Raw genomic sequence first — 18770 nt, 5'->3', positions numbered from 1 at the left:
AACGCCATCAAGACCATTATTGTTTAACTGTCATGCCCATCCCTCATGTAATGCCCCATACCAGAGGCATTTGAGGTATCAAATAAAAAAAAAGAATGGTCAGAGTCACCAGATATCAAAACTGTAAACATAATCCTTATCAGCATGACTGCGCTCAGTGCCGTATGAAGGCTTCTCGAATTTCTCTTTAATTAAAGCTGTCCTGTGTGAACCACGGCTGCCTTATCCCCGCAAACGTTTTAATCTCATTCGCCAAACTAACTTTCTGCCTGGTACGCTCGACTTGTCTTGGAATCCAGTCCGTTGGCTTTAACGACCATTCGTTATCTTGCCTTCACATAACATAAAAGTGCGAGAACTGAGCATAGTTGGTTGTACTATACGGGACAAAAGTTTGCAGGATGCGAATTCTTGGAAAAACGCTTATTCTAGCTCCACCTTGCTACCCAGTCGCCTGACATTGTTACCGGAGGAAGGAGCAAGTTTAGGCCTTTAATACCGTCATACAATATGAGGCGAATGGGTAGCGAGGTGCACCTACAATAAATGTTTTTCCAAGAACTCGAGTCCTGCCAACTTTTGTCCGCGATAGTACTTTATGCAACCAACGCGGCGTATAGTTTACTGACCGAAACAGTCGCCTTGTGGTAGAGCACCCGCCTCGCATTCGGAAGGTGCTAGGTTAGATCCCAGTGCCGCCGGGAACCAACCAGCTTTTGTAATAGGTAGAGACGTCTCCTGGCTCGGTGAACAGCCTTCAAAGAGGTGGCATCTTGAAAGGGGACATAAGATGGGACTGAGAACCGTTTCCAAAGAGGATACTGGGCGTCCTTTCCCAACACCATGGACGACACCATTATGGAGCGTCCGCCGAGGCGATAGGAGGCGCCTGTCATGAGTGTCGCCGGCTACCTACCAGTAAAATAGGCATGACTGAACACCTCCCCCCCCCCCCCCCCCCCCCCCGCTCACGGCTTGCCGTCCAGTCCTCCGTGTGGAGCTGCAACGCTCGGACCTCCCTCAAGTGGCACTACGGGATGCCCGCAAATCTCGAAGCATCCAGCCTGGTCTGTGGGAGGACCCGAAGTTCCAGCGGCGAAAACCCATCGGCATAAAAGGGTACAGACGCCCTCCCGCCATGTGCTCGGCCACTTAATGCGCTCCATCTGGAACGGGAGTCTATAGCACTTCCTCTATACGGGGGCTGCCGGGCCCCCCTTTCCAACCACGGTTGGCCTTGTGGTTCTGTGGTCATGGGAGGTCATGGGAGGCACTTCGATGTCTCCGAGTAACTACCGGTAAAATAGGTACGAGGGTGCTCCTAGCCTGGTGCTCGGCCATTATGGGACCTAAACCCACGGAAAAATGACCCAGCTCTTTATGGGAAATTGCCGTTTTGGTAGCGGCGGCATTCTTTTTGCACTCCCTGGTTGGAAAATCTATCCGCGAAGGACCGAAAGCCGCCCTGTGCGGTAAGGTCCATTTTAGCCCTTTACTTCTTTTTGGTGAGAATGACTACAGCTGTCCATTCCCTATCTCTATGACGCCTGGTTAGCGTTGGGTCTCGTCCTGTAGGCAAAGGTAACCAGCGCATTCACGAAGTTCCTCTTGTGCTGGACGCGCCTCTTGGGCGGCCAGACTTTTTTCTCTTTTTCTTGTTTCTCTAGCTTGGGAATCTGACCCCTGATTCTTCGTGCACATGCCAAGGAGCCGTGGATCTCGCCTTCAACTAAAGACGCAACAGCGTTGACGAGAGCAACATAGGTCAGGCTCATCGTTAAGCGGCTTGACCCCGCCCCCTTCCCCCAAGTATAACCGTTGGTCCTCATGCGCGATGCCCTCGGCTGCGTGAAGGTAGCCCTTGAGGAACGCCAGTATCTCTTCGCCGGTCATATCAGTGGCGTTGCTCTCTTGGCACTGGATGACTCGCGATCTTGATTTCCACCTCTTTTCAGGGATTGGCGAAGCAGAACCGCACGCTTTCGGTGTCGTGTCATTTGTTTTCTGTTAGTCAGTAAATGGTTAAGCGCGTTGCCTCTGTGTAGTATATCGCATTACGTGCCCTGTCCAAGCTTACTTCCTCTTATTGATTTCGACTAGGATGTCATTAACCCGCGTTTGTTTCCTGATCCAGCCTACTTTCTTCCTGTCTGTTATCGTTACGCCTATCGCATTCCATTATATAGGTCACCACGTTCTTTCAAATTAAGTTTAACACTTTCCGTTAATACTCATGTCTCTGCCCCATAGGTGAGCACCGATAAAATACATCAGCTGTCACAACGCCTCAGAATGGCTGCTCGAACAATACGGAATTTCGTTGACATTTCCCGCTTAGGATAGTCTGGCACGCGTGTGCCACCTAATAGATTCCACCAAGAGGAGGCCGGCATGCACTAGTAAGAATGCAACGCAATACGCTTCCTGTGAGGTCGCTGCTGTATACAGCATTCCACTCTTGCGTGAAAAATGCTCTCCACTCTCCTGTGGATCACAGTCCGGTAGTGAATGCCCTGACTGGAGGAGGTTCGGGATTCGAACCCCGGTGCAGCCGGGTAACAAACGGTGACACAATGGGTACAAGCATTTCCTATAGGCCAGGTTCTCGGCTTACATGGGTTCAAATACTCTGAAAATTGTCTTTGATCCCACCATGTGTAAACCGAAAGGCCTATGCATAGTGCACTTCGGCCAAACTGATTTGGTCCATAAAAATTCGTTAGCATCATCCCTTTCGCTGCTGCTCGTATAAGCCAATTTGCAAGCTATTTACCGTACACGCGAGTTGTTCAAGTTGATCGAGTTGTTCAAGACGGGTCAGGAAATTTTTAGGGGCTTTTTTAGGATGACTGCAGCAGTTGCCCTTCCATTGCAATTAGGCAAAAATAGACTAAAAGAATTCATGAACCGCACGCTTGCGAAATAATACAACAGAGAAAGAGGAAAAAGGAAAACGTGATATGTTTCACTCGTCTGATTTTTCTGTTTGCCATTTTTTGGGGTAGTTGCTGTCTTCTCCTCTTGCGCTAGGTGTATTTGGCGTCACCTAGTATGTAGACGGGCGTCGCTTGTGAAGTAAGACCCAGTCTAAGACCAGCGTTCGGGGTCTTTCATCCCTTATTCATTCGCGCTGGTGCCATTTCTCGTTGCTGGTTTAATGCGTTTAACGACCCGAATCGACTCAGGCTATGGGGACGCCGTAGTGGACCGCTCCAGATAATTTCGACCATATAGGGGTCCGTACATGGACCTTTACGATTTCGTCTCCATCGAAATGCGACCGCAACTTTAGAGTCAGCACCCGAGCACCACAACGACTGAGCCGCCGTGGCAACCTGGGTCTCTTTATCACTGAGTGGAAAATAAATGTACCTCTTGTAATAATGGCTATTATAAACTAAGGAGCATGAAAATTTGAAACCGTGTAATGGTTAAGAGTGGTTTTCCGCAAAAACCACTCAATACCACTACAAAGAAAAAAGGGAACCCAGATTGACTCACTGAATGATAAAACACTTGCCAACCCAGAAAAGATGCAGCGAGAAGAAAGGTATCGAATCGATCAAAAAAGCAATCTCTTCACAACTTCACGGCAGCGACGTGTTGCTCACTCCAATGAGACCGTTTTTATTCACTTCTCTTTTTTGCTGACTTTTCTTTTTTTGTTACTTATCTTTCTGGTCTATCTTTTTAATGGTCCATGAATCTTTATTTCCCTAAACAGAAAGCCAATTTGGAACTTCTGCAACGTATGGCCAGATGGTTACATATCCGTTTCTCCCCTGCATTCTGTTTTTGCTTTTTAGCCCTATAATTGCAGCACTGACACGTTCGCCTATGTATTCAACGCCACATGTGAGAGGCACCACGTAAACGACATCTGCGGTGGACTCTATATAGAAAGTTTCGTGTTGAATCTAACTTTCTAGGAGCTTTTGCTCTGTTTACAGCACAAATATGAGATCACTTGCAGGGAGCGGTGAAATTCGTCTTTTACCCCATTAGCCAACTTTTTGACATTGTTCGACAGGTGGAGCATACAAGGAACTATAACGGCCGGTCGTTTTTGGTTTTTTGGCTTCAGCCTAATTAACCTTGGAATCTGGTTTGCATCTTTAAGGAATGGAACAGCGCAACTCTAACGAAGGACCAGAAAAGGAGACGAACACAAGCGGTTCGTGTCTCTCTTTTTCTGGTCCTTCGGTATAGTTGCGCTGTTTCGTTCCTTAAAGATGCAAAACCAACTCGCTCACTACGCTACGTATCTGGTTTGCGTTTCTTCAGGTGGGTTTCGCACACTCGTGGGCATGTGCTCTGGTCACCCTACTCGGTAAATATGTTTGATTTGTGCGTCAAAGGTGCGTGCCCGCTCATACTGATGTTGGTTGCGACTGAGAGAAGGATGAAAAAGAAAAGTGTACGGGCCTGCCAACTGGCTCAAGCCGAGCCACCACCGCTGCCACGTGCAGAAAGAAGACAGTTGAAAGATATGAGGAAAGAGAAAAAGAGTAAAGACGCGCATCGAAACAACCGCGTCTGCCGAAGCGGATGGATGGAAAACTTTATTAAGCAAGCAAGTTTGGACCGTGCAAGGTCTCAGGGCCACCGCACAGCCCTCACATTACGCGCATGTGTACAGGCCACGTAAGGCCATGGCACTGGCACCCCGGTTCACACAGCGAAGTTGTGACGCTGGCTGAAAAAACAGATAAGCGGCCGTAGCCCGAAGGCTGCAACCCCTGTCCATGCTGATGTTTTTTTTTCGGAGTCGGTTTTAAGCAACTCGCTATAATTCCGCTGTTAGAAGCTTGAAAGAAACATTTTTAAAAGTAAAGTGGTCTTTTGACGAGCTGTCATGGATATGCGCTGCCGAGAAGTGCTTTCACTTACCTTGACTACGTCGTCAAGAGTGGGCCGACCTGCGAAGTCATAACTGGCAGATACAAGTCCAACCAACGAAACCAGTATAGCATATCTCATATTTCTTGTGAGATTCGAACGGAAATGAGAACGTCTAACTCGAATCAAGATGCGCGTATAGGGACCGCTTTTATACTCTAAGAGGTATTTTGGTTATTTGTGCAAGTGACATGACCACACACTACATATATATATTCTGTCAGTTGCCAAAAGCGAAGTGTATAAATTAGTTCTAGTTGCCACGCCATAAAGCAGGCATTAATGTATAAAATCAAGCATGAAGCACAATACTTTTGGCATTAAAATTCTGCGCAGCCTCATGCCAGATAAAACAGATTCGATCAAGGTGAAAGAACTCTACTCTGAATGTTTATGTGTGAAGGCCAGAAGCATTTTCAAGCCATTTCCTTAGCTTTTAGCATGTGGCCCCTTTTGAGCGTGTATGCATATATCGACATAAAGTGGTCTTTTTCTTAGAATTAAAAATAAACCAGTGACCTTTCATTGAAAAGACCACGATCGTGCGTTGACATGTCGCTTTCGCCGGACCTAGTTGGAAGATTTTCATGCTTTGTCCTTATCACATATTCCTTAATGCCATATTGTGTTAAACATGATGTTCTCATATTGTTCCGTGTTTCGCTGTATCGAGACTTTCGCGAATGTTTACTTGTTGCATGCTTTGGTTTATTGGGGTTTTACTACCCAAAGCGACTCTGGCTATGAGGGACGGCGTAGTGAAGGGCTCCGGAAATTTCGACCACCTGGGTTTCATTAACGTGCACTGACATCGCACAGCACACGGGCCTCTAAAATTTCGCCTCCATAAAAATTTGGCTGCCCTGGCCGGGATCTAACCCGCGTCTTTCGGGCCAGCAGCCGAGCGCTGTAACCCCTGAGCCACCGCGGCGGACAAGTTTTCTTGTCGCAAACAGATCAGCCCGATTATAGAAGAGTTTAAACTTAGTACCGACTGGACCGCGCGCCCTTGTGTTTTGTTACCATTTTCACCATTTTATTGTCTGCATTACCCTTGTTACACCACTAATGCCTTCGTCCTGACCGGACCGACAGTATCTCTAAAAAATAAATAAATAAATAAATTAATTAATAAATAAATAAATAAATAAATAAATAAATAAATATACTGCCCTGAAAACCCCTGATGCAACTCTGAATTTCGCGCAAATCACAAGGTTCACCGCTTGGCGGCCGCTTATTCTGCGTGCATTAATACACGCGTTCGCTTTTCTTGAGGTTCAACGCAGGCCACAGACAGAAATATTATGCGTCGAGCAGCACTTTTTCGCATCGTAAACACGGGGAAAGGGAACATCATTATGCGAAGATTCCAGCAGGCCTTAAAATGCGAAGAGCAACTTAGGCAAGAATAAACACTATATATACGTAGTCCATTACCAGGGTGATACGAGGAATTTAGATCGGAGAAATTATTTTGCCAAGAAATTTGGATTTGTCATCCCACTTCTATGGAACTCGGAGGTATGTATGCCAGTAAAGAAACTGAAATTTCAGCCAGTGGTAAGCAGCGTGTGAGGCAAACCAACGGGTTGAAGCGGTTTCGCCGCATGATTAAGTAGGTGTCAATACCCTCAAGAGCGGCGTCGATATTGCTTAACAGATTGTGTGTAACTAGCTGTACGCTGTCGTTGATGATCTTGGACAACGTTAGGATCGGAAAACACTAGAGTGATCTGAGTACATTTAAAGTTTAATGCTCAACGCTTGAAAGTGCTGGTCCATCTCCTCTGCACAGAACATATTTCTGAGGTTAATTACTTACACAGGATGTTTCAAGTAATCTGAAATAAGGAATAAATTAAAGTGACAAGCGGAAGCTAGGTGTAACCAAAGGCATTTCTTCCCGTCGTGTGGCGCTCCTCGGAGTATTTTTTTTAATCCCATCTTATTTTTTTCATTACCTACGAATAATTATGCAAAAATTTTAATATTCACTTCAGGGCCACGTGCGTTTCGTTGAGTTGTTAAGAGGTTAAGAAACAATATTCAGTGTTTTGTGCCAACGCACGTCATACGTGGCCTTTTTTCCGGCATGTAAAAAAAGCTAGCGAAATATGAAAAATGCTAACTGACATGAAAATGTAAAACATATATATGTTATCTAATAACATCCTGCAGTAGGTTGAGTATTAAGCTCTCATAGCATTAAAAATGGCTCCAGGTTAGGAAATATTATCATGCATCAAGTGAGAAGATATATTACTGGGTCGTCCAAAAAAGTAGGTTTAAAAAACACTCTCTTTGAAAATACTTATTAAAAACTCAAACATTATGAACTTCTCAACGAGCAGCGCACCGTCATGTAATACGCTTATTTCTATTTGTTTTCTGACAATAATTTTCAGAACTTTTGCAGTGAATCAGGAAGGATGTTTCATGGTGTACAGAAAATAATGTTTAGCATGCCACAATTTCTATGTAAGGTTAAGATAATTTACACGTTTCCACAGGCCCCTCCTCACTTCCCTCCTTTATTTTTCTTTGAGCTGCACATTTCTCGCGTAATCCTCAGAGCTCGCTTTCAAGCATTGTTTACTTTATTTTAAATGCAATGGTAAATGCAGTATACAAAAATTTCATCAAATTTATTCCATTTCATCAACGCTTGTTCCGGGAAACTTCTCAAGGCATAGGCTGAGGTTAACACACTTTGATCCTTATCCAGCTAGAAATCGTTCGGGGAAAAAACTTTCGCACATCCTCAGTTTGCATAACGGGACACGAAAAAAAAACATGTTATCAACGGATAACCCAGGGTAAACCAAAACAAAAAACTCGCTACTGCACGGCTGGCGAATAACAGGGGAATATTGAACGCAGAATCATATTCCTGTTACATATTTTCTGTTACATATTAACTTAAGAGCGATGTCACAAAACATTCCCGCATATAACCTAAACCCGTATATATAGCCATTAATCCATTACAGCTATCGCTTCTTACCCTCAAGGGAGCTCAAATTTCCCTTCCAATTTTTTCTGCTGGCTGTCATTCCATTAAGTTCAGCAGTTTGCGGTCAAGTTTGCTTTTATGTTTGGCTGGTTTGTGGTGTTTAACGTCCTAAAGCGACTTAGGCTATGAGGGACGCCATAGGGGAGAACTCCGCTTAATTTCCATTTCCTGGGGTTCTTTAAAGGGCACTGATAACACACGGTACACGGCTCTTAACCATTTCCCCTCCATCGAAATGAGACTGCCGCGGCCGGGATCGAACTCGCGTCTTTCGGGTCAGGAGCCCAGCACCATAACCACTGATGCACCGCGGTGGCACATGTTTGGCCTCAGGTTCTCAACAGTTTCTGTAGAACATTCGCTTGATTTAGCCACAAATGAAAACTAGAAGCTCTTTATGCTTAAAAAAAAAATCAATTGTCAGCAGCCTGTTTGTTATTAAGTCTTTACTATTTCCTACGTTTGTCATAGAATCATAGTGTGTTCGCGGCGTTCGCTTCTTGAAGTTCATGCGTTCGATGTGCTTACAAGTGTAACATGGTGTTGAGGATTGCTGGTCACTGGCCAAAGTCAATAAAGAAAGACGTTTCGGGAGCGCTACGGCTCCCTTGTTCAATATATGAAGCAATCGGCGCACGGATCCGTCCTTTTGTAGCACTCAGTAGCGTTTTTAATGATTTAGCATAGATAGGATGTAGAGTCCCGTCATTCCTGTTTAGTGTGTTAGACGACGTCTGTATAATAAGCGACTCAAGATTCTGCCGTGCTGATGTGTTCTTTTGTGTTGTCAATATCTTTACTTGATCCCAATTAATCTCGTGGCCGGATTCTTGCACATGCTCGGCGATGGCGTTAGATGTTACTTCCAGGTTTCGGACGTCGTTCTATGAGTAACCTGAAAGTAACATCTAACGCCATCGCCGAGCGTGTGCAAGAATCCGGCCACGAGATTAACTGGGATCAAGTAAAGATATTGACAACAGAAAAGAACACATCAGCACGGCAGAATCTTGAGTCACTTATCATACAGACATCGTCTAACACACTAAACAGGAATGACGGGACTCTACATCCTATCTATGCTAAATCATTAAAAACGCTACTGAGTGCTACAAGAGGACGGATCCGTGCGCCGATTGCTTCATAGTGAACAAGGGAGCCGTAGCGCTCCCGAAACGTCTTTCTTTATTGACTTTGGCCAGTGACCACCAATCCTCATCACCATGATTCCTGACCAGACGGTATGCCGTCAAACCCTCGACTACAAGTGTAACATGGAATATTTTTTTAATTACGGCTGCTGGAGAGAAGTTTTAAAATACGACTTCACTGAACTCTGAAGACCTTTAGGAAATGTTCTTCGAAATGAAAGTTCACTGAATAGCAATAAGGTCGACGAAGCTCATTGTAATGAACAGAAGTAAATTTTTCCACAAGACCTTTGGTTTTTTCATGTCATTTGTTTGTCTCCACCCGTATGCTGTCTTATCATTTCTGTCCGCTACACATGGTGCAATCGGATTGCTCTGCAACAATCATAAAACAACCACAATTTCGAAGATGGGTGAGAATGTGGTCGGAGTTTCAAAATGTCTCCAAAGCTCGCTGTTGGCTTTAAATTCAGCGCTGGCGAAAATGACCGCCATTCTCAGCCCATTCTGCCCCAAGATCACTGACCGCTTTTGCAAGCGCCGAGTTGACTTTATTTTGCAAGCTAAAGTTGGTCCAAAAAAATACTGAGTTCACTGTCCCGTCGAGACAACACGAAAATGTCAAACATTCATGACATTCCCAAAACCGTTCATGTCGCGATTAATTATAATTTCGGTCTTGACTATGTACTTGCGATTTTGGTAAAAAAACAGTAACTTCTATCACCTTTTGTATGATGATGAAATTTTATAGCACAAGGGCATCAGTGGCCAAAGAGTGCCTTATTATTATTTTTGCCCAAGGTGGGGTCAAAGAGCCATTTTCCAAGCATATCGCCCTAAAGAAGCCGAGCACCAGGCAGAGGAAAGCTGATACCCATTGTATCACTAGTGGGTACCAGGCGCACTGGGGATCGAACCTCGCACCTCCCTCATGCGAGGCGGATGTTCAACGACTGGGCCACCGCTGCGGTCTTACCACCGTTTTCGTTCGGTATTACCATCTCAGTAAACTGTGGGAGGTCAGCGGTTCTGTGGAAATTGAAAGCTGGTTTTTGAGGAAAGGAAATGGCTCAGTAGCTGTCTCACATATCGCGGTTCTTTTATGCATCTGCAGAAATCTCTGCTAAAATGCTATCAACTTGTGCATAAACAGAGTAGTGTTCCTCTCCTTGATATTTTCGTCTCTGCGCGGCTTCGGAAATGAAGTACGAGAAGTTTCTAGGACCAAAATTGCTGCATGTTTGGCAAATAGCGCGTTGTGACCTAGAAGCAATGTGTTAATACTGACAAACTTTTTTAAATAAAAGTGGCTGTGTGCTGAAACAGTTACTACTCCAGTGAAATACATTTACTTTGGACGGAATATGAGCTGAGTTCGAAAATTCAACACAACCTGTGTGAAGTACGATCCAGTCATGTTTACTCATCTCCTATTTTACTGCTCTATATTACGGCGTAGTACACCCACATTATGTGAGAACCGTGTCGAAAATTACGGAAGACTAGAGATAATTGAGTGAAAAATGAAGAGTTTTGGAAATTTGTTGGCTTGTATTCTATCAAATGCACCGACTGCTTCCTGTAAAGTTTTTAACGAGGTGTGGAGTAGTATCTGCGGGCTGCTTAGAGAGGCTGAAGTACTGCAGCATATATCCTTAAGACCGGAGTGGCATGTTGTGCATTGAGCCCGCACTAAAAGTATACGTTAAGCTGCTGCGGTATTTGTTCAGTAGTTACCCACCGGTTATCAAGCAGCTCATGGCGACCGGCAACTAACTGTTGATCAAATACCGAAGCAAGTTAACTTGAGTTCAGGCTGAATGCACACAACCAGCACTTGAGAAAGGTAGCAGTGCGCTCAATTCCATGGTTTGTTACGCAGATTCAAAAAGACTTGCGGAAGTAAGCAGCTGAAAAAAATATTGAACCTTTGCGAGAGCGACACCGATGAGTTTTTCGACTGCCTCGCCACTACGATTGAGTGTTCTCTGCGAGCCCAGAATTTATGAATCAGAAATGAGTTGAGTAGTAGTAGTAAGTGGTTTTATTAAACATGGTAAATGGAAGGGAAAAGATTGTTGCTAGCCCCGGCATCTGCCATCGCTGCTGGAAGCACCTGAGCTGGGGCAGCAGAAATAAAAAATAGCAAGCAGTGTGTAGAAGTGAAATGAAAGAGGTGACAAAACAGAGTGGCACAATTGCCAAAAAAAAGTCCATGGCTGGGCCATGACCAGGAAATGTCATGCTGAGCGTGTCCTGCAACTGACATGGTGTTCTTACCAGAGATTATGCCCACAAAACAAAACCATCGAAGCGATGTTTTGTTGTGAGCTTCTCACAAAACTGCGAAACACAATCCAGACAAAACACAGAGGAAAGCTGCGAAAGGCCCACTTAGCATAGGTGCCGTTGACACACGCGGCCTCTTTAGGCTACGAAATTCTACCTCATCCTCCATATTTAATGAGCTCCCGAAAGGGAGCTCATTGCAGACCTTAACGGGCACACACAAAGAGGAAATAAACAAGATCACAAACTTGGAGGTACGTGATACAGATTAGAATCAGGATACAGGGCTGAAGACCTGCTTTTCGATTCAGCGAGACACCTGGGGATGGTGGTGCCCTCCGCCTACGCTCTACATTTGTTTTCTCACATATTCTGTGAATCAATATGCACGGATTTTTTTCTACCAAATAGCTGACTGTTTTATTGTTTATGGAGTTAAACGTCCCAGAGCGACTCGGGCTCTGAGGGAGGCCGTAGTGGAGGGCTCCGGATATTTTAGACCTCTTGGGGTTCTTTAACGTGCTCTCACATCGCACAGTACACGGGCCTCCAGTATTTCGCCTACATCGAAATGCGACCGCCACGGCTGGGATCGAACCCGCGTCTCCAGGCTTTCCCTGAAGACACGGAAAACTCCTGAAGTCCGGTGGTAGCACTACTTTGCGTGTAGGTTCTACATAGTCTAAAGCAACGTATGGCTTCAACTCGATGGTGGCCATTAACACGTGGCCGTGCAGCAGAGCGACAGCATAGTAGGCGGTTTCTGGCGCCGAGCCTTGCCCGAGCTGTGCCACCAGTCGTTGAACTCAGCTTGCAAGATACTAAACAGTACGAAATTTGTCGTCATACTGGCGGTTCAAGAAATGCGATGAACGGAATGATTCGCGCAGAACCAGAGCCTACGCACATACCGGTGAACAGCGCAAAAAGGCGGGACAACGACAAGACAGGCGCTGACTATCAACTGGGTTTATTGAAGGACGGAAGGGTATATATACGAAAACACAACACAAAGAAGTAAGAAGAAAGAGCAAAAAGGGTCGTGAAAATCAAAAACTATGTCACATGGGAAGTGATGTATGCTAATTCCTTGTTGCTAAGTGTCACGGAAGGATTGCTGATGCATTCGACACCTTGCCTGTGGATGTGATGCGCTTCCATTATTTCGCGCGTGAGCTTATCTTTATGGCGGAACAGAACTTCGGTTTTCTTGTACTCTGGTGCGCACTTGCACTTTTTGCAGCGGAACTTTGTGCGCGGAAGCCCGCCATTTTGTTCCGATTTCCTTTCTTGCTCCCTTTCATGTTTGCATTTGCACTTTTGACAATGAGCGGCAACGTGGCTAAGAGGGTGACTTTTCCTTGTGTTTTCATGCTCCATGAGCCTTTTGTTCAAGCATCTGGCGGTCTGCCCGACGTAAACAGCACCGCAAGAGAAGGGAATTTGGTACACCACGTTTTCTGCACATAGTACAGAGGGTGAAACATGGCTTACCTGGCAGCCTTTCTTCTTTTCTTCCTTTGCCTGTGCAACCTGCTTGCACACGGAGCTCAGTTTGTTGGGAGCAGAAAACACAACATCGACATCATACCTGCCGGCAACCTTCTTGATACCGTGAGACAAGCCGTGCGTGTAAGGAACCACCGCTGGTCTTTTTACCTTCTTGCCTTCATTGGTTCGGCCATTTTTTACAAATTTTATCAGCTTTTCGGAAGCCCTAGAAATTATTTCATCCGGATAACCATTTGCGCGTAATCTGCAGACCTGCATTGTGATGCTATCAGCAGTCTTCTCATGGCACGACTTTTTGAGAGCGGATTTCAGGCACGATACCTCTATACCTTGTTTTATAAGTTCGGAGTGACACGATGAAAAATTCAACAATGGTTTTTCAGACCTCGGGCAATAATACCAGCATACATGTCCACGTTCAATAAATAAAGCCAAATCCAAAAACTGAAGCTGATTGCCGCTTGGAACCTCGGTTGTAAACTTGAGGCCTCGGTTGTAAACTTAGTATGAATGCATACCAACTCGCCCAGATCTCAGCTTTCCTACGCACAAAGTTCCGCGATAGGGAATGACTCATAAAACTGGTCGCGGCGGCGCTCGAGGGTTAGCTCACTCGCTCAGATATGCTGCCAATGCGCAAGCAAAGATTCGTCCCTTGCGGTTTTTCTTTCGCAAAAGCGATGGCCGACTCAACTGCGCGGTTGAACAACCAAGCTAACTAGGAAGGGCGCACTACGCAAATCTCGACAACGTACGCGCCGTCAGATAGCGCTGACAAGCAGTTTTTCATCGTTCCCGTAATTTTTCCACTCTTGTTCACCCCTCTCCATAAGACAAGCATGAAGGAGGGAAAGCATCGCCATTTTCCGGATTAACAGCGCATTAAAGATGCGCTCACATGCGTTCACATGCGCAAGGATGCGCTGGGATATGTTTGTGTTGGTGTTTTTCTTAGGGAATTCATCTCCAGCTAGGGATGCACCGTCGCCGCCATGCATGCCTGACGTCGGCGTGTCTATCATCTGGTTCTCTGCGAATGTATACGACCTTCGATTTTGCTGCAGGATACGCCCAACACGTTCCGAACTTCCCCATGTCATGTGTTCCCCCCGCCATCGAAACTGTTCAGGCAACAGAGTTTGCTTTTAACCTTGTTGTGGAGCGTTCCAACAGCCGTCGTACTGTAAATTTATGTGAGGCGAGAAGAACCCACGTCCTAGTCTTTCAAGACACTTTGGTTTTCAATGGGACCGCGGGCGCTTCAGTATGAGGTTCAAACGAGATCGTGGTTGACGAAGACGTTTGATTAAGAGCGTACAGGGTCGTCCACTCCCAATGCGAACAAGGCGTAGCGTGGCCGTACCAAACCACGGACGTGACACACCACGGCCTGCCGGCCCCAATGCGCCTGCGCCGCCGCCTCGATGCGCGGCCTCCCCGGATGCGCTCGCGCTCCGCAAAGCATGGCCACTCTGTGCAGTGTTCGTACTAGGAGCGGACGACCCCGCACATAATCTTCCACTTAAAAAACGGCCGCAGTCAGCAATTACCTTGTTCACTTCGTCCGCTTTGTTTTACTAGCTGGCAACGTCAAAATCTTAACAGCTGGGGATGTAGTCTCAATGTTCGCGTGTTTTCCTCACATATAGTCCTGCGCTGCGTTTGAAGTGTTAGTGGCCTTCCCTCGTTGAGCGGGGGCCTAAGGCATGGTCTCACACGACGAGCATACCCCGCGAACGGTAGCAGCCGTAACACCGCTTTATTTCGCGACAAATCCGAACGACAGGAGTTATAATCCAAACGCTGAAAATATTACAGTGGCTGAGCAAGCGAGACAGCCCATAGCTCCCGCTAGAATAAAGTGGTGAAAGGGACCAAAAATCCCAAGCAAGAACGCGACGAAATCGGGGATTAACGCTACGATCAGAGAAAAACACTAGTGCGACAGCTTACGCTGGCAAAACAAATAGCTAGCATCATACGTCGCAGCAACTAATGCAAATACACTACAACTGACGAGGCTTGCGGAAATTCTCGCAACAAAGCACAGATAAACGTTAGTACGCCGAAGCAATCAATGCGACAGCACTCCAAGCTAAGTGTGACACAAATGATGAGGGTGCAGGCATGGTGCAGGCGTCACAGCTACTCACGCCGCAAAACACTCCCAGACTGCTGGCGGCTTCAGGAACTTCTAGGCGGCTAGGCCGAGCTGCCGAAATCGCCATGCGGATGAGCTGCGCACCGCACGAATTCCCCGGTGCGCCGTCTGCACTCAGCTGCTCGGCCGTAATCTATCCTCCACCGCGATCACAAAAACGCTGGCCGAGCTTCCGGTGAACTTGCCGAGCATGCGCAATAGGGAACACGCTCGATGCCCTCGGCCACACCCTCGCAGCTGACCGACTGTATAAAAGACGCGTTCACCCACGCAGGCATGCTGTGCTATCTTATCCTCGGAATCTGAACGGAGCGTCAGTTCTCGAAGTGAAAGGCGGAAGACGGAACAGACGCCGCGACGAAGACGTTTTTTTGCTGTTACTACTCCCGTCCGGTGAGTACGAAATTTGTGCCCGCGGTTTTATTTCCAGTGCGAAATGTTTCATTGGGAAATCTCGGTCCCGAGCAGACTGTGCGGCTCCAAGTGTTCACAAAAGGTTTAATTTCTTGCGAAGTACCGTACGCGTCAGCTACTGTAAGCGACTTGCTTTTCGCGAGCTGCGTATTTCGAGAGTTCTGCTCAAATCGTCTCCCAAGAATATTTTTTAAGAGGACAAAATTTACTGTAGCGGACTGCGGACGCCCCCTATTAGCTGCAGTGCGACGCGTCAAGCGCGGATGACGTGACCCATGCTACAAGCTGCCTACCTCTCCAGCCTTAGCGAGAACTAGACAATTTTTTTAAAAAAATCCAAACTGGTGCTGGTCCATGCAGAGATCTTCGGAAGTAACGCAAACCCCGGCACATTTTCGCAGCCTTGGCAAATACCTAAGCGGCGCTTTATTCATTCCCTCACATCGAGCACGCGGCGCACCCGACATTATCAAGAACTCGCGTGTATACAAGCCGTTTAAAGGCTTTCTGGGTTTTGTTCCAGTTTTTGGGCTCCAGGCATTTCGTGGACAGGCGCTTGCACAGAGGCTAAGAAACGGATTGGATGGCAACTGGGGCTGCGAATTTCAGATTACTTTAAGTTTCTTTTCCAGTCTCCAGTTCTGAGAAAACTAGTCGCAGGTCGTCGGCGCATTCCTTCCTAGAAGATACTTCGCTAACTGATAGCTGTCACCACACTATACTCGTCTAGTTTCAGCTAGGAAACTATATGCTAATTTGAGAAGCGCATTTATTGGCAAATATTTGCTCATTTTGCCCCAGTTCTTCCCGGGACTTGAGTCTTTCAAGCGGAATGCATTTCGCAAACAGCTCGAAATTAAGTATGTAGGATCTGCGTTCATGTCCTAGCGCTAAAGATTCCATTAAGTATGTTTTCTCTTTCATTGATAGTTGTTGCTGTTCGTCTGTCCAGCACCAACAAGCTCGCTGGCCATCCTTAAAGGAATGCAATGGACTCGGAGCTGGACGCAACGCATTACAGTTATTACATCGACGAAGACGACAGCATCGCAATCAACGAAGAAAAGTTGAAGGCGTCTGGCCTGAACTTCGTTCGACGTTATCGCACGAAGTGTCCTAGCGTTCCCTCGTCGACTACTTCAACGCCCGAAAAGAACTGCCTGAAACACTCTGCAGTCAGTTCCTTATTCTGCCCAGTAGCTACGTCCACACCACACCCCTCCAGAGTTCCAAGGCACGACCGCTCCGAGGCAGGTGCGGAGTTCATGAATCTCTCCCTAGATCGCAGCGCTGACGACGCACAAAAGCCTACCGGTGAGTTAGCTTCCCAAACATATGTAGCCACGCGTTTCTTGCAGATCCCTGAACTTGTGAAGAACAATGTTTTTCTCCGCAGATGGTATAGCGAATGTCACCCCAGAGCACGCAAGTGACGGTGTTCCATTTGGTGGCAACGGACCCGGGTTGTCGCCTTGTTCCAACACTGCAAAAACCGGTGTCAACCTGGCTCCACCAGTCTTCAGCGGGATCCCCTGGTACAGCCTGAACCCCGATTGCTGCCGTTCCAGCTTCCAGGAGAGTTTTCATTCCGCTGTATCAACCATGACGACCCAACACAGCAGCACTCTCCTCGAGAACTTGACCCCAGTCATCGCGACTTATGAAGAACATTCAAGAAATAGTCAAGATTCGCTGTAGCTGCCTGTTCTCAGCATGTGCGCACAATGTTGTAATGTAACATCACTGCATGCACCGCCATTTGTATACTGTGGGTTGTCTGGGCTTGACACGCGAAATGCAAGTCTCCAGTCTCTATTTTTTACCATTAGATTGACACCAATGGCCAGTGCATGCAGCGAATGTTACAGCGTTCAAACTTCTCGTTTTTAATTCCGTATTTTAATCGCGCCAACAGGGCCGGTGCAGATTTTATTTTCTTGACGTAAATATTTCTCTCCTTGATTGAGGAGGCTATTCGCCAATGCATGCGTTTCATAACATTAACCTCACTTGTAACCCGCAAATAAACATCTTCGCAGAAAATGTAACGCTTGTTCTTTTTATTGTTCAAGCTTTATTCCGGCTACCTGCGAAGCGCCGTTCACTCTTCGGAGCGGTGCCATGCATGGCAAAACGTGCCTTCGCTCCTGTAGTTCATATTTAACCAGGCTGCTGGGCATATAAGTCCGTGCTCCGCTAATAGTGAGATTTTCATTTCGTGATTTCAAGTCATTAGGCACTGCAAACGGCTTCACTGATGCGGCAGTGCTTTGCAAGCTTTAAATCTGTCCAGAAGTCATTAATGCACTGCTGTAGATCTGTTATTCCACACCTTTACAAACCGTAGCATGAATCGGGTGCTGGTCTGGTGTCTGAAAATGAGCACCTGGCGTAATCTTGAACAGAGAGGCAACGCAGCATGAAACGCTATATATATACCCGAATATGATCAGGTTTTTTTTTAATAAAAGCGGCATAATTTGCAGTGGTGCTTGGCTGTGGATCGTAGACGATTCGTTGTGCTGAAAGTATGCAGCCGGGGGGATTCTGCACACTGATGTGCAGCTGAATGGGACTGCCGCCATCTCGTCGTCTTTTTCCTTGCGCCACCGCACATGTGGTCTGCTTCCGAAACACGTGGCAATAACAGGCGAAAATAAAAAGGCACATGCTCTGAAACGTTGCGTTCTGAGCATGCCTAGGTAACCACAAGAACTTTTTTGTTTTGCTGCTGCCGAACTCTCGTCTTTCGTTTCTGAGACAAATGTAGAGCCCGCCGACGTAGCCGCTCTGACTGTGTTGTGTATCAGTCACATTTGTGCCAATGGCACCGATACAGCAAATATTCAAAAATTTGTGACTACGCAGATTTGCAGATAAATCATTAATTTTGTATAATTTACAGTACTCCGTGCATACGTAAATGAGTTAGATTTTTTCAGTTTGATTCGAGCAGTTTGCCGCTCTCACTGTGCTTATATTTTTGTCTCCCATGTATGCACGTTCTCCACCGTCCACACGAATTTAGGCTTGTCCGCTACCGACCACAGAACAAGCAGGACTGAGGGCGCAATCTCCCATCATGATCTGGAGGGTGAAAGCAACTTTCAGCTGCTGAGACTCGCCAGGATGCCTTGCGCATCCGACGAGACCGCGGAACTCGCACCAGGACCCAGGGAATACTCGGTCATACTACAAAACTATAGAGGCAGAAGAATGCGATATCTGCCACCGCACAAATCTCTCAGCAGAGAGGAAGCTGTCACTTAGAGACAATTACAAACAGGCTCTTTCCCAAACCTACATATACTAAACAAAATGCACC

The 18770-nt window shown here is 46.5% G+C and overlaps 1 protein-coding gene and 1 pseudogene across 2 annotated transcripts; one reads left to right on the top strand and one right to left on the bottom strand.

Annotated features, from left to right (window-relative positions):
* Nucleotides 1-1538: 1538 nt before the first annotated feature.
* LOC149335483 (ubiquitin-like FUBI-ribosomal protein eS30 fusion protein pseudogene) lies at nt 1539-6511 on the bottom strand (annotated as a pseudogene).
* Nucleotides 6512-15182: 8671 nt separating this feature from the next.
* On the top strand, nt 15183-17487 carry LOC149335482 (uncharacterized). Of its 2 annotated transcripts, none has more exons than XM_089553819.1 (3): nt 15183-15424; nt 16398-16759; nt 16842-17487. In XM_089553819.1, exons 2-3 carry the CDS (start codon nt 16435-16437, stop codon nt 17141-17143), a joined length of 627 nt encoding a protein of 208 aa, XP_089409945.1. In that variant the 5' UTR covers nt 15183-15424; nt 16398-16434; the 3' UTR covers nt 17144-17487. The 2 variants fall into 2 exon arrangements, with proteins under 2 accessions (XP_089409945.1, XP_089409944.1); XM_089553818.1 differs by having other exon boundaries at nt 16376-16759.
* Nucleotides 17488-18770: the final 1283 nt, after the last annotated feature.

Source organism: Amblyomma mixtum, chromosome 7 (genome assembly GCF_055824585.1).
Source record: "Amblyomma mixtum isolate Tamu chromosome 7, ASM5582458v1, whole genome shotgun sequence".
NCBI classification, from domain to species: Eukaryota; Metazoa; Arthropoda; class Arachnida; order Ixodida; family Ixodidae; genus Amblyomma; species Amblyomma mixtum.
This window is presented reverse-complemented; position numbering and strand designations above follow the sequence as displayed.

Excerpts from the sequence above, each read along its gene's own strand:
- LOC149335482 (XM_089553819.1), top strand. The coding sequence starts at position 16,435 with ATGGACTCGGAGCTGGACGCAACGCATTACAGTTATTACATCGACGAA. Across the intron at positions 16,760-16,841 it reads CGACGCACAAAAGCCTACCG|ATGGTATAGCGAATGTCACC; the intron begins GTGAGTTAGCTT and ends TTTTCTCCGCAG.